We start from the raw sequence: 14,853 nt of genomic DNA, 5'->3' as shown, positions 1-14,853 counted from the left end.
CCATACACAATCACTTAGGGCCCCTCAGTTTCACTGTCCGCATCTCATAAAAAATCTGGTGTCCAGGGTCCCAGAAAGGGCAGCGCCGTCGGTGTCAGACTACAGTATCAGGAGCGGGTGTGCGAGGGGTGCATTCCGAGCCAGCGCGCTGCCCCTTCTCTCTCCCTCACAGCGCCGACTCCCTGCCACCCAGCTTTGTGACAACAGCCCTTTCGGTAGAGCAGAGTAGAGAAGGTTCTCCCTCGAGCCAACAGGACCGCCTTCAATGGCAGGTCTATTCTGATCAACATTTCGTGATGCCGACTGATGTAGTGGCATTCCGAGGCAAAATGTCAGCTTCTATGGAAGCTTGGTTTCCTAATTTCTCAATGGAGAGGGGTGGATTCCGCGATCTTCAAGGATTCTTCCAGCTGCGGGACAGTTGTACGAGTATCCAGGACAGTTTTACGAATATCCAGGTTCTTCTGTGAGCCAAATCTGATGGCGACGGTGACTGGAAAACACCACTATGCCTAACCCTCCTGCCTGATCGGGGACATCTCTAACAAGCAAAACTGCACCACATCCATAGAATCCATTTTAAAAGGGTAAGCAAGGCGAGATTTTAAAATAATCTGTCCTGTAAACAGGTCAGACTGTACTGGACTGCTGGTTCAAAGGTGAACCAGAAGCTGTACCGTCTACTGTTACTGTTTCCTAAAGTAGAAATGTGGGCTGCTGGGGCAGAGCTGGGGCCTGGCAAAGGACCGCCCCTCACCCCCTCCTCCTGGTTACTCTGAAAGAGCCTTGTGCTGCCTGGAAAATCAATGTCTGCCATGGATTTCAATGAAAGAAACACTTTTACTTATCTCACATATACAGTATATTCTCCTATCTTTAAAAAACCTTTTTAGTTCACTCATGTGACAAACCCAAAGCTCTCAACAGAACCCTCTCACCAAGTCCCTACTCTGCAGACCGCAGGTACTCAGCTGGGCATGATGTTGCTTCCCCCACCCCGGGACACATGGCACTATGTGGAGACATTTCCAGCTGTCACAGCTGGGGGGATGCTGCTGGCATCTAGTAGGTAGGAGCCAGGGCAGTTGTGGAGCCTCCCAGAGGGCACGGGACAGGCCCCCCCTCCCCACTCCCCGCAACAAGGCATTATCTAGTCCCAAATGTCAACAAGTCCGTGCTGAGAACCTCCCATCAGAGACACGAAACAAACAGCCTCAGAGGAGTTAGGATTTAATCAACAAGGAATCACTGCACATCTCTTTTAGTTGATGGGGATACAGCTGTGATCACTCTAGACAAAGCCCTGTCCTCATCAAGTTTCCATTCTAGAAATGGCACCCTGCTTTCTGAATTCTCGAGATTCCTGAAGGCAAAGAAATTCTGATAGGATCCCCTTTTCTTTGCAGGGATGAGGTGGGAGAGAAAGCCATGAGAAGAATACACTTATCGACCCGATGACGCTTCCTAGAAGGACACACGGCCAGAGGGGCAGGAAATCACGGACGCAGGGAATCAGGACTTACTTTCACATTCTCTGAATTCTATAGCCCCTTTTCCAGGCACATAGCCGCAGCTGAGGACATGAGCAGAACAATAAATGCTCCCCGTGTGGATCAGAGGAAGGGGTCTGAAGTGTTCACCAGGAGTTTCCCTTTGATTTAATGATATTAATGTAGTAACGGCCTCCTTTTATTGAGCATGTGTTACACGAGAGGGTCTGGCTTCTCCTATCTCTAATCCTTAGCAACGATGTCAGGTTGGTGTCATCATCCCTATTTTACTAATTAGAAAATTGAGGCTCAGTGAGTCTTTTTAAGTAGCCAGTCTGGTTCTTTCCAGGCTCTGTCTAGCTCTGATGCCGAAGATCTTCCTCTTAGACAAGGATGGCTCCCAGTAAAAACCAGTCACTGCCATCATGGGTGGTCACACACAGCCTCTTGTCCGTCTCTCGTCTCTTTTTATACTTTTACACCTCCTCCTTGGACCCACCACCTGCTCTGGCCCGTCATTCCCCGACCACCATCCACCTCGCCACACTGTTGGCAGGGGGGCAGATGTGGAGACACAGGGCTGGGATGGATGCTACCAGAAGCCCTGGCAATAACGATATCCCAAACATGGTTTTGGGAAGAACACAGGTACAGGTCATCATTTCCCAGGGCTGGACATGTGAAGAAGATACTTTACCAAACGAGACACAAAGGGCTGGAACAGGAAGGCAGGGAAGCAGAGGGGTTAAGCGGATGACCTCTGGAATCAACGGATTTGAGTTCAAGGCCCAGCTCAGCCACCTTCCAGCTGGGTGACAAGCCCGACCCTCTTTGACCCTCACTTCCCCTTTCTGGGAAGATGGTCTCTATCACACACTGCTTTGCCACTTAGAGGACATGACCGAATTCTATTTAAATTCTATTTACCCAGCACCTGGCATTTACTATGCAATTGTGGCTAACATCACCATCAACATCGTCACCATCAGGGTCAGAGAAACAGGAACCGATGAGCGTGCAATTAGAGCTAAGAGATACTGAGAACATTTTCTCATCTGTGGGGCAGCCATTTAGAACCCCAAGTCTGTGAGACTTACTCACAGAGCTGAGAAGCTCCTGCAGTCCTTCTTCAGAAAAGAAAGCCTTCCAGGTGCTAGTGTCTCTGGGCTTCGGGCCACAGCTACCCCGAGGGCTGTTCCCACTCTGACTTGGCTGATCCAGAAGCTGTGATGGTTTAGGGCAGAAGAGAGAGGGCGTCCTTTGAGGTCCGCCAAGTAGAGATGATTTGTGTAAAGATGTCAGGGGAATTATTGTTACTTACTCCCCAAACTCGCAAATCTAGCTTTATATGACTACTGTGTGTCTTCAAATGCCTAACAGAATAACAGGAAATGCAACTTAAGACTCTTCATGTAAAACTGCTTAAATTTCTTTTCATTTGGGGAGTTAGGAGAAGGCAGGAAGCCCCATAAGTCTGGACCAACTGTTCTACTTAAAATGGTTTCCAGGCACCTAAGCAACATTTATATGCAAAAAGTTAATGTGTTACTTACAAATCATCTTTACTGATTCATTAAGGCAGGTCCCTGAGAATTTCGAAAGACAGAACTCTTTAGCTCAATTAAAGTCTGAAAGGCTTCAAAGCATTTTATCCCCTCTCTTATTCCAGAAACGCTTCCTGAGCCCCCAATACCTGAAAAGGCTATGTGTCCTGTGTTACACGCATGCATGACCTCATTTCATCCTCATTAAGACACCAGGAGTACACAATGGTTGCAAACCCACCCTGCAGAAAAGCAAACTAAGTGTGAGGGTGGGAACTTGGCCAAAGCCAGAGTCGGCTAGTGGCAGAGCTGGGACTTGAACCATGCGTGGCTGGCAAGCTTGCTCTTCCTCACGAGCTTAGATGGACCACTTACTACCTGACCCAGCCTCTGCTTGGGGCCGTGACTACAACTCTGCACCAAGCATTCTCAATCCTCCTGCAGCTTGCAGTCCTCAAGTGACTTCCCTGCAATACAAATGTACCTCCTCCATTCAACCCTGCCCTTCAAGACATGGTTGCTAAAGGTGAGGCTCATGCATAACTCATGGAGACAGGACCCTCGCAAGTACTTCAGGAAATAATCTTTACTGTCACCTGGCTAGCTCTTAGCAGGCCACTGCGCCGCTTACCAATGACCTGGATACCTGGAGATGCTTCTTAGGAAGACAAGATGCTGGAAAGGATTCGCCAAAGCCTGCCTGCATCCTTGCCAAATTGTGGGCAGTCAACTGGTAGCATCACTTGGGAGCATCTCTACGCCCACTGGACACCTGCTGGATTGTATGGGATGTGTATACATATTGAAGTTTGAGATGTGCTGGCCTGTGTCATCTAAATCAAGGCACTGTAAGAAATGCTAACAACTTGGGAAGTAAAAGCTAATGAACTATGGATAGCATCATCAAAAACACATAAACATCACTCTTCTCACAGATGCATTTTTTGTCATCACCCAAAGAGATGGGAATACCGTTAAATGTGAAGGACAATCCTACACAAGCTCTTAAATATGGACTTCAGGCAAGGGTCTCTTCATTGCAAATTTTAGAGTGGGGAGTCCTCGGCTTAATTTTTTCCCCATGAAACAGGAGCTGTTTTTTCGTTTGTGAAATTAAGTGGGAAGACCAGACTACCTCTCAAGTTCCATCTAGCTTCCTTATTTCAGGATATGAGATGTGGGAGAACTATGTCCCATTCACTCTTCATATTCATAGGGAAGTGGTGTTCAACACACCAGTGCTTGGGGTCACACAGACCTTAGTTCAAATCCTGTTTCCACTTTGTGTTACCTGGGTGACCTTAGTCAAATTGCTTCTCTGGGCCCCAATTTTCTCATCTGTAAAATGTTGCTGACACATCTTACTTCAATATTGTGAGAACCTTGTGGGTGATTATGTATAGCAGCCAGGGTAGCACCTAGCACCATGAAGTATAGGGGAGTTAATACTGACAGGCTCAAGTGGAAAAAGACATGAAAGCTTACGTACAGTACAATATATCCGCATAACACATACACACACCCAATGTCCAAGCACATGATCAACGGTTGGTAAAAGAAATGAACACTGACAATATTCCCCCTCGTATGAGCGACCATCTCATTTGAGCCAAGGGAACCACCTGAGAGAGGGAGGCTTTACGGCCAGGAAGAGGTCTCCTAAATGCCAGTCTCGTTGAATTTACTAACATCCAGCTCAGCCGTCAGAGAGAACATCTTCACAGGCTCAGCTCTGTGGTGGAGAGCACCCCTGGTACAGCCTTCACTCATTAAAGCTGATATCATTTTAGTCACTTTTAGATAGACCTGTGGCTTGTGGCCACAACAGCTTCCTGTTTGAGAGTCACAGACAAAAATGGTCCAGGGCCTATGAGGAGCATTGAATAACGCATCTATTGAAACACCCTTCGTAGTCTAAATGCTTTATTTTTGCATGTTTATTTTATTTTTATTTTTCTAGGCTTCCATCTATTTTCATTCCTGGCCTCTACGCTCCCAGACACCAGCAACTGGACCTCTCTTCCTCTTGGCATCTAATGAGTCCCTCAGCCGGGGTGGCTCAGTCAGTTAAGCGTCTGACTTCGGCTCAGGTCATGATCTTACAGTTCGTGAGTTTGAGCCCTGCATCGGGCTCTCTGCTGACAGCCCAGAGCCTGGAGCCTGCTTTGGATTCTGTGTGTCCGTCTCTCTCTGCCCCTCCCCTGCTCATGCTCTGTCTCTCTCAAAAATAAACATAAAAAAAAAATGTTTTAAAGAAGAAAGAAGGACAATACACAATTTGAGCAGCTACTGCCAGGGGAGGGCTGGCCACTTCTCTGAGTGAGAATGTTTAGGGTTTACCTGTGTGAAGGAACCAATGACCCAAAGACCGAGGTTATGATACCCTTGGTCGGTGCCCTTCCCTGCCTGAGCTCCCTGGAGACCCTTGACCCCTTCCAGAAAATAAAATCCTGGGCCAGTAAGAGAGGCTGCGGGCTGAGAAAGGCAAAAATGAGGAAAACAGAACAGGAAGAGTCGGGATGCCAGCCACTCTCCTCCAGTCAGCCATGGCCTTCCATGCGGCCTTCTACCCTCACCTGGTCCCAAAAGGCCACTCTATGAATAAGGATGGTTCGGGGATCCTCTCCCACAAGCCTGGCCCCGTGCCCTATCAGATCTGTCACGGCGGAGCACACCACTGGAATGCATGTGACAGCACCACACTGTGTGTGTGTGTGTGTGTGTGTGTGTGTGTGTGTGTGTGTGTTGGGGGGGGGGTCCCTCTGGAGCCTCCTGGAAATCTCTCCTGATGCTATGGAAGCACGCACTACAAGAGACATCCCTGCTGGGAGGCGCAGAACCGTGATGCATTGGGCATGTACTCTTAACCCTGACAAAGTCATGGGCAACAGACTCAGGCGCAATTAGCCCCATCCATAAACAGAGCAGTAGTTCGTCAGTTGTGAAGCACGAGGCATTTGTTCCAAATGTGCATGGCACCTCACAGGTCTGACAGAGCAGGTCCTGGGCAGGGTCGGGAGCCTGTATTTTCAGCGGCACTGCCGGGAGGTTCAGCTGTAAGTGGAGAGGGATGACATTTTGGAAAACACTGGTTGGGGGGAGGTAAACCCCAATGGGGTGCCTTGGTGGGGGACATATGTGATTGGCTTACCTTTGCGACTAAGGACACAAGCACACAAATACTCCCTAAGCACCTACTATGGGCACTGCAATATCCACCCCTGGGGAGTCGGACATGAGGCAGTCCAAGTCTTGTGGTCAAGAGGCAGGGACAGAGAAGCAATCAATAATCTTTAATACAAAGAGTGGCCTATAAAAAATGCTGAGGAGCACAAAGGAGGGGGGCTTCATCCTGCCTGGGCCAAGGGCTATTTATGGACAATCACAGAGTTAGCATCTCTGCAAGGCCTTAAAGGATGCATGGGGGAGAGAGGAGTCTCAACCCGAAGGAACACCATGAGGCAAAGATGAGAGCATGTCAAGTCCATGGTTGATGCGGGAAAAGTCCACGGTCACCAGAGAGACTGGACATGCTGAAGCCAGTGAGACACACAGTGAGTGGTATTTTGGAGCTGGGCAGATATCGGGGATGAGGCTAAAAACAAGGTGGGCTTCAGGTTACAAACAGCAATACAGAAGTTTATACCCTGTAATCTACAGGTTTTAGGTTGTGTTTCTGTTTTAGAGCTGCGGGATGCTTTTTTCAAATTAGAGTGGCTCGTTCCTAAAACAAACCACCACCGCCAAAACCAGTCAGAGCTGCTCTGGTCAAAGCAGGGATGGAGAGCCGGAATCCCATGTGCCGGAAGCACAAACGCCCCCAAGAGAGGCCCCCAGGGTGGTGGGAGACGGAGTCACAAGCCGCTGCTGTGGCACAATGACAAGCAGGGGGTTCCGGTGCAGGGTAGAAGGCTAAGCCCAGAAGCCCAGGTTGGGGGTGCTGGGAGAAGGGAGGAACTGGGGGGCAGGCAGACTGGCATCTACCTGGGGCTAGAGGGCACAGGGCCTGGAGAGGGAGGGACACGCAGGGGAGGGGATGGCATAGACACAGAACCCGGTTTCCAACAGTGGATCAGCCACCTGAAACACAGGAAGGGATGGAGGCGTGTACTGGGGAGAGAAGAGGAGTCAAGGAACAAATGGAAATTCCGGCTCTGAAAAATGCTAAGCAGCATGTAGCAAACAGGGTGTCCAGAACTCAGTAGGGAGGTCAGGGCAAGGGAGGTGCATTTACAATGATCATCAGAAGGTCCATCCTATGAACCTCCAGGAGTCCTATGAACCACCCCTTCCTATGAAGGGGAAGCCAGTAGGGGTCCAAGTCCACAACCCCGAACCATGCAGGGTGGGATGCCTTGTGCCAGTTGCTGATCCAGGAGCCGAGGGCAGAATGGTGTGCAAAGAACCCCAGGGACGCGGACATTCCAGCAAGAAAGACATACAAATGCAGACTCTATGGGAAAAGAAAGCAGGGTCAGGGGCGCGGAGGGTGTGTCAGGATGAGCACGCCATTTTGTATCAGTGGTTAAGGAAGGCCTTGCGGAGAAGATGACATTTGAGCAGAGACCAGAAGGAGAGGAAAGCACGGTGCTAGCAGGTGCATGAGCGAAGAGCATTCTGGGCAGGGGGGACTGCTGGTGGGAAACGCTCATGCTTGAGATGACAGAGAAAGAGCTAGAAGGGTAGGAGAGAGAGGGAGAAAGGCATACTGGGTGGGAACATGGAATGCTATAGAGTCTCAAGGGCTATTGTAAGTATTTTGGCTTTTGCTCTGAATAAAAAGGAAAGTAGAGAAGAGAAAGGCCTTCTTCACTCAGGTAGGAGAGAGACCACTTCAGCTGCTGGGATGGGAAGGGAGTAGAGGGGGCCAGGGTTGAAGCCAGGAAAGCAGTGAGCATGCTCCTGCAATGGCCCCGGTGAGAGAGGTGGTGTGGCTCAGGGTTTAGGATGCAGGTGGAGAGAATGAAATGGATTCTGGTAGAATCAACACCATCTGCTGAGAGTGGATGTAGGGGAGAGAGAAGGAACGGGGGAAGGAAAGGAAGAAGAGAGTCACAGAGGTCTCCAAGAGTCGGGGGCTGAGCACATGGAAGGATGGAGTTACTGTCAACTGCTCTTATCCGAGATGGGACACATGGAGGAAGGCAAACTGGGGAGAGAAAGTGAAGAGGTGGGTTTGCCATGTGACATGTGTTGACTTCAGATGTGTATCAGACACCCACACGGAGACAGAGAGGAGACAGACGCACAAGTGTAAAATTGTGGGAATCACCAGCATACTGATGGAACTAAAAGCCTTGTGACTGAATGACGTCACTGGTGTGGACGGGCACAGGAGGCCTGTGCGCTGAGTCTCACGAACAACACTCAGAGGAAAGGGGGTCCCACGAGATGAAAGCAAAGCACTCAGAGACATGCAACCAAGAGTGGCCTCTAAGATCAAGACACGATGGGGCTTGAAATATCCAGAAAAGGGGAGGAAAGCTCTTCATCTCACACCCCCAACCAGAATTATACCCCCGAATGCTCGAATTCTTAGCCATACCATCACATTTAAGACAACAACAACAAATAACGACTTGTTGGAAATTACTATTAAAAATGCAAGTAACTCTACTAAGAGACTCTCTGACTCATCCATGGAGAGGGGGAATGAGTTCAGGTTGCTGGCTTCCTAACACTGAGCTCAGACAGGGTCCACCAAGGACTATTAGCGTGTGTCGTGGGGGAGAGCTGGTAATTTGGGAGCTTCAGGTAACAGTGTTAGTTGTCAGCATTTATTAAACACTTTCTCTATGCCAGGCACGCACGTTAGTGTTTTATGTTCATCCAGTAATCCTTAGAACAGCCCCCAGGAGACAGAGCCAATGATTATTCCCATTTTACAAACAATGAAACTAGGGGTTTTGTGGGACTAGATCTTGTCTGTGGTCACACAGTAGGCTAAAATGGACAGGTAGGTAGTAGGTGCCAAAGGATTGCTTTAGGTGGCAGGAGGCCTCTAGATGCCGTGGAACTCAAAACTGATGGCCTCGATGGCAGACATCAGCTATGCTGCGGTGAATGTTGCCTCGGAAGGCTCTCCTGAGAACATTACTACTCTCTCTAGAATCCTGTTTCTCTAGGGAGGAACAGTTACAAATGAAGTTCTAGAACATAAGGTGTTCACAATTCCAAAGGGAAGGAGACCCACCTACAGACGTGTAATGGACGCCCAGAGAAGCGAGGGCAGCTCACTACAAGCTGTGGGGTGACTGATCAGGCAAATGAACTCAAATGAACAATGCTGGAAGTAATTACACTTTCTAAATTAATGTAATTATTTCTATTACAAATGTGGGACACTGTGGACACTATTTCATCCGAGTGCTGGCTTTCAGAGCACAAAAATGCAGCAATACAGATGAGGAGAGCTGGAGTTTGTGTCTTCATTGAAGTCACTACATTCTGATCCTCAAAGATCCCAGATATTCTTAGAAAGTTATTTACTGTTATGTAGTCTTAAAATCTTGGACCATACTTTAAAACACTGTGCCTTTAAGTAGGCTAGTTTGTGACCTGTTTAAAAAGGCACCCCCTCAAAACCTGAGGTCCAGGTTTGCCTTGAAAACAGATTACCAGGAAAGAACGAGAGTTACAGCACATCTCTGAAACCAAAGACACAGGATTTCACGGGGCTAAAGTTTGCCGAAACCACTCCTATTATGACAGGAAAATGTCATCCCATAATGAAAGTGAAAATGTTTTAGATAAGGAGCCTCGCGGATTCTACCCCACCCCCAACATCTTTGGGGCCCCGGAAAAGGCAGTGGCTCTGAGTTACAATTCTTACAGACAGGGGTGCTAATGGCAACAAAAAGGAACGAACTTACCTCCCTTCATACGATCATTATCACTTTTTAAAAATCTTGCAGGCATTTTACGGAAGGCTTTTAAAGACCAGATTTGGGTCTCCTAGGTAAATTTCACAGAAAACAGCAATATACCTTTCTCCCTAATGCCTAACCACACAAACAGTGCCATCACAATTTCCATAAACTCTGGAGACAGCCTTGAGGTGTCGTTGTTCGGCACCCACTGGGTGACGGATTTACCAAAACGGGCTTTGCGTGAGTGCATTTATTCATTTGTCGAAAACTTCTTAAGCTCCTATGTGCCAGGTGCAGCTCTGGCTGCTGGAAGACAGCAAAAGTCAAACACAAAGTCCCTGTTCGTCGGCTTTTAACAGAGGAGAAAGGACTGAGGGGCTGAGGGACTGAAAATAGAATGCCTCATACATAATACTACGGGGCAACATTAAGCATTACGGAGAAAAATAGGGGAAAGCAGGGGGAACCCAGAATGCTTGCAAGATTTGGGGTGTGCTAATGTGGAGACCGTAGTCCGTTTCTGAGATGGCACCTGAGCTGTCCCCTGAGAGAGCTATAATTGTCCCCATGTCACTGACAAGTGAGGCATGGCTCGCCGAGTCCCAGCGCCCAGAAGGCGCGGGGGCTGCACAGCAGCGGGTCAGGAAGTACCTGCCCAGTGTTCGAGAAAGAATGCAGAGAGGTGTCCGCGGCAGTTTCGGTGGGGCGCGGGGTGGCGGCCAGCGCTGGGCCTCGACCCGCGCCACCACCGCACACTTCCCGGGGGGCCGGTCCGCTTTCCCGAGCGCTGTCACCGCGGAGGTCGGGGCCCGGCCGGGGCAGCCGCCCGCCGGCACGCTTCCTTTCAGGGGAGGAGAGGGGCAGAGTGCTGCCGAAACTTTTGGGGCTGCGCCGGTGCCCTCCCGCGCGGAGGCGAGGCCGCCCAACGCTCGCCCGCCCCGGCCCGGCCCCGGGCTCCCGCCCCGGCTCTGCGCGCGTCCTGGGGGCGCGGGCGGCCGCGGAGCGGGGCCGGGGCCGGGGGCCGCGCCGAGACAAAGCGGCGGCGGCCGCCGGGCCGGGGCGGGACGCGGCGGGCCCCGCGCCCCCTCACCTGTCGAGCCAGAAGGTCCAGGGCGAGTGCAGCGGGACCTCTCCCGGCTCGGGCCGCAGCGCCGACAGCTGCTGCAGGCCGAGCGGCGGCGCGGCGGCGGCGGCGCGGGGCCCCGGCGGCTCCCGGGCCCGGGCGGGGGGCACGGCGGCCGGGGGCATCGCCATTTTCTCCGCCCCGCCTGCGAGGCCGGCGGACGCGCGGACCGCGGGGCGAGCGGCGGCTGAGTCACCCCGGCCCCCGCCCGCCCCGCCGCGGCCGCCCGGCCCCGCCCCGCGCGCGCGCGCCCCGCCCCGCCCCGGGCCCGCCGCCGCCCGCCGCCCGCCGGGGCCTGGGAGCCCCTGTGGCAGCCGCGTGCACCCGGCGGCGGGGGCGCGCGGGCCGGGGGGAGCCCGACGGCAGGGCCCGCCTGCGGGAGGGCAGAGCTGAGGCCGGGTGCGGATCAGCCGGCTCTGGGGGTCGGGGAACAGGGGGCCGGTCCGAGAGGGGGCTCCCCCTGCAGCCCGGCAGGGGGCCGGAGAGACGCGTGGCTGGGCTCCGGAGAGACGGAGGGCTGGACGCACGCAAGGCCCCGCGGAGGGTTCCCGACGCACACGCTGGGAGGCGAGGAGGGGCGCCCAGAAATACCAGCAGTCTGCGGGATGGGTGGGAAAGCCAGCAGATGGCTGGAGGATGGAGCGACGGGAGGGCAGATGGAAGCGCAGTTGGACGTGACAGAGAGACGGCAAGGGGAACCGCCGGCCACGCGGACGAAGAAACTGGGATGCCCAACAGTGCAGGAAGGGAGGGCCCCGCAGACCCACGTCAGGAGCCACGCACCGCGGCGTGAGGGTGTAATCGGTCCGTTTTGTGTTCCTCCTGCCGAGCACGTTACCCAGCTCCGCTGATTTTAAGGAACAGACCTCGCAGTTCACCTTCTCCGGGGCCACCATATGTCTCTGGCCAGGCACCAAGTCTGGCCCCAGGTGTGGCCAGCTTCGAAGGAAGGTTCTCAGAGTCGGTCTGAATCCTCCAGATTTGGCCCAAAGCACCAACGAAGAAGGAAAACAGGCACTTCTTGAACACACCCTCTGCTTTCTGAACTTCGAAGACATAGGATGTCTTTGCGGCCATGAGGTTCCTGGGTCCCAATAAGAGCAATCCTCCCAGCACAGCTCCTTGCCGGGTTTCTGTCACTCTCCCTCAAAAGAGGAGGCAGAGGGGCCTGTGAACTCACACGCATAGCTGGTAAGGGCACGGAGGGCCTCTCGAAGCTTGAATGTTGGTTAGTCCCTCTCTGGCCTTTAACAGCTGTGGATGTAGAGGCCCATCTTCTCAGATTTTCTACCTGGTCCAGCATATGTTCTTCTCTTACTTAGCCTGAGCATTCAGTGGGATGGAGGCACTGTAAAACCAGATGGGTTCAGGGACTTCACAGGCATTGTAAATGCCTGCTATGCACCCCAAGATAGGTGCTTTCCCCGAAAGGTATTTAAGTTCAGATAAAAAGACAAGCTAAACAAGACCAATGCTTTGTGACCCCTGCTTCAAACATAATTTGTATACAACATATGATGCTGAAAGCAGTGACATATTTATAAAATCTGTCCAGTTCTGAGATCCTAGGGTTCCCTTTGGTTGGATGAAGGGGTTTTTGTTTAATTTTTCCTTTTTTTTTTTTTTTCCCCAAGAAAAGACGTATGTGATATTGTTTCGGCTGTTCTGAGCATTTTATACTTATTAATTCATTTAATCCTCATAACAATCCAATGAGGAAGGTACTGTTTTATGGATTCATCCATTTTATAGGTGAGAAATGAAAAAGTTAAATTAATCCCAAGGGCACACAGCTAGTAAGTGATAGAGCTGGGATTTGAACCCAGGTGTTCAGATTTCAGAATCTAGGCTTTGAACTGTCAGGCGCTATTGCCTCTCTGACGGGAAAATGAACAGGTCCACATAGTAGAAATAAGGCAGTGAATAGTCAAGTCTCACTCCCTCTGAAGGCCATCAATCTTCCCGCCCAGAGAAAACCACTGCTAACAGCTTCCTTCCGGAAAACTGCAAGTAGGCACATAAAAGCGTGTATCTAGACATTGAAACTGTATACCTATCTATACCTTTGATAAGAGAAACAGAGGCGTTTTCTACCATTACTGTACCTCCTTATCTACTTAACATGATATATTTGAAGATTTTTTTCCCCATATCAAATATATACATCCACTTCAAGGGCTGCAAAGTAAACCACTGTAAAGAAGTAATATGATTTAATTCACTAGCCCTCAAGACTGATGTGGTTTATAGCCACTTTCTTTTATGAATAATGCTACCATAAGCATTTTTATATTCAGTGTCTTTCTTCAGCTGCATAAGTTTGTTTCAGAGTAAGCTCTGCAAAGTAGAATTTGGGCCTGCATTTAAAAATGTGACACATATTGCTAAATTCCTGTCCAAAGCAGTTACACGAATTTGCTGATTTATAAATAACGGTTTCCTCTAAAGTCATGTTTGTTAAGTGATACTTGTCTTTATAAAGTTCTAAGCTAGAAAGGGGGCTTTTTGGCTACTAATTAGATTAGAGCTCATCAGACTGTCTGGTCCAGTTTCTTCCTTCTGTCCAGCAGCAAAAGGTCAACGTACTGTCAACAACAAAGGGTTAATTTAAAAGTTTCATCGGCGGTTTCCAAAAGAGAGTAAGCACCACATGATAAGTTACTTCTAGGATTTAGAACTAAGAACATTCTGGCAATTTTTCTTCAGTGAGTAACAATTATATACCTCCCTCTCTTTTCGCTTTGGCTTCCAGGATACTCAGAATTACATTTCGTGTTTTAACCATAACATTGATTATCAGCAATGAAGAAGCATCACTATTTTTATACTAATTTACTCCTATTGTTACTTTTAATCACCTAATTGCACATACGCATCTTGTACTGTGAACCCCTCAAATCTATTTTGGAAGTAGGTGATATACCAACAACAACAACAAAAAAGTTAAAGGACCTTAAGATTAAAAAAACAGACCGCAACATGGCTAAGGCGAGAGGCAAGCAGAGAACAATGGGCATAATTTTCATTCCCTTCCTATTTGAAATGTGTAAGAGACTTAACTCTTGTTCCTGCTCTTCCGACTCATCCTTAGAAGATAAAAAAAAATTAGGACAATCCCCCTCCCCTTCCCCATTTTGCAGCTGGACAGCAGGAATTAGAAATTCAAGGTAGAAGGGAAACGTGGAGATTATCTAAGCAAACCCATCATTTTACAAATGAGGAAACTGAGGCCCGGAGAGGTGAGGTGACTTACCCGAAGCCACAGCTCTAGGAAATGACAGAGGCAGGGCCAGAACGTGAGTAGCTCGAGATCCAAGCCAACGTGCTCTCCCACTGCATAACACACACCTCAGACGACTTGGGGTAGCAGGAGGGAGGAAGAAAAGGTGACCCCACAGCCCCTAGCAACGAAAACAACAAAAAGGACTTGAGGCACTCATAAATAATTAAGCAATTAGCTGCAGCAGCTACTCCCCTCCCCTCCAGTATCCAGTCACCAAGGCAACTTGGGCAGGGTGCCTGCTGGTTGCCTAGTAACAATGTGGTCTGCTCCCTTGACATGCTCCCTAGGCATCAGAGGATTTGAGAGCTGGGAAGAGCCTTAGACAGGGGTCCCTATTCCAACACCTTCATTTTCCAAATGGGGAAAGAGAGGCTCAGAGAAGCCGAGTAACCTGCCCAAGGTCACACAGCTACTCAAAGGCACAGCTAGGCTCTGTTTCCAGTTGCTTTCCATTGCACTATGGCTGCCCTGGGGGCACTGAAGACGGAGGAGAGGAGACCCTTCCACAGTTGCTAGAGGAATGAGAAAGTAAGAGCAAGCCAGC

At 50.3% G+C, this 14,853-nt stretch overlaps 1 protein-coding gene across 2 annotated transcripts in view; it reads right to left on the bottom strand.

Annotated features, from left to right (window-relative positions):
• Positions 1-14,422, bottom strand: part of EIF4E3 (eukaryotic translation initiation factor 4E family member 3) — a 39,359-nt gene extending 24,937 nt beyond the window's left edge. The window contains exon 1 of one of the 2 annotated variants that reach the window (XM_039230553.1): positions 14,280-14,422. Coding sequence is in view for 1 of the 2 variants with exons in the window: in XM_039230552.1 (XP_039086483.1) it covers positions 10,994-11,157 (164 nt within the window). In the remaining variant the exon portion in view is untranslated. Of the gene's footprint in view, positions 1-10,993; positions 11,158-14,279 lie in introns of those variants that run through there. The other variant, XM_039230552.1, reaches the window with a different exon arrangement.
• Positions 14,423-14,853: the final 431 nt, after the last annotated feature.

The sequence above is a fragment of the Hyaena hyaena genome, unplaced genomic scaffold (assembly GCF_003009895.1).
Source record: "Hyaena hyaena isolate Hyena2069 unplaced genomic scaffold, ASM300989v1 scaffold_48, whole genome shotgun sequence".
Lineage (NCBI taxonomy): Eukaryota > Metazoa > Chordata > Mammalia > Carnivora > Hyaenidae > Hyaena > Hyaena hyaena.
This window is presented reverse-complemented; position numbering and strand designations above follow the sequence as displayed.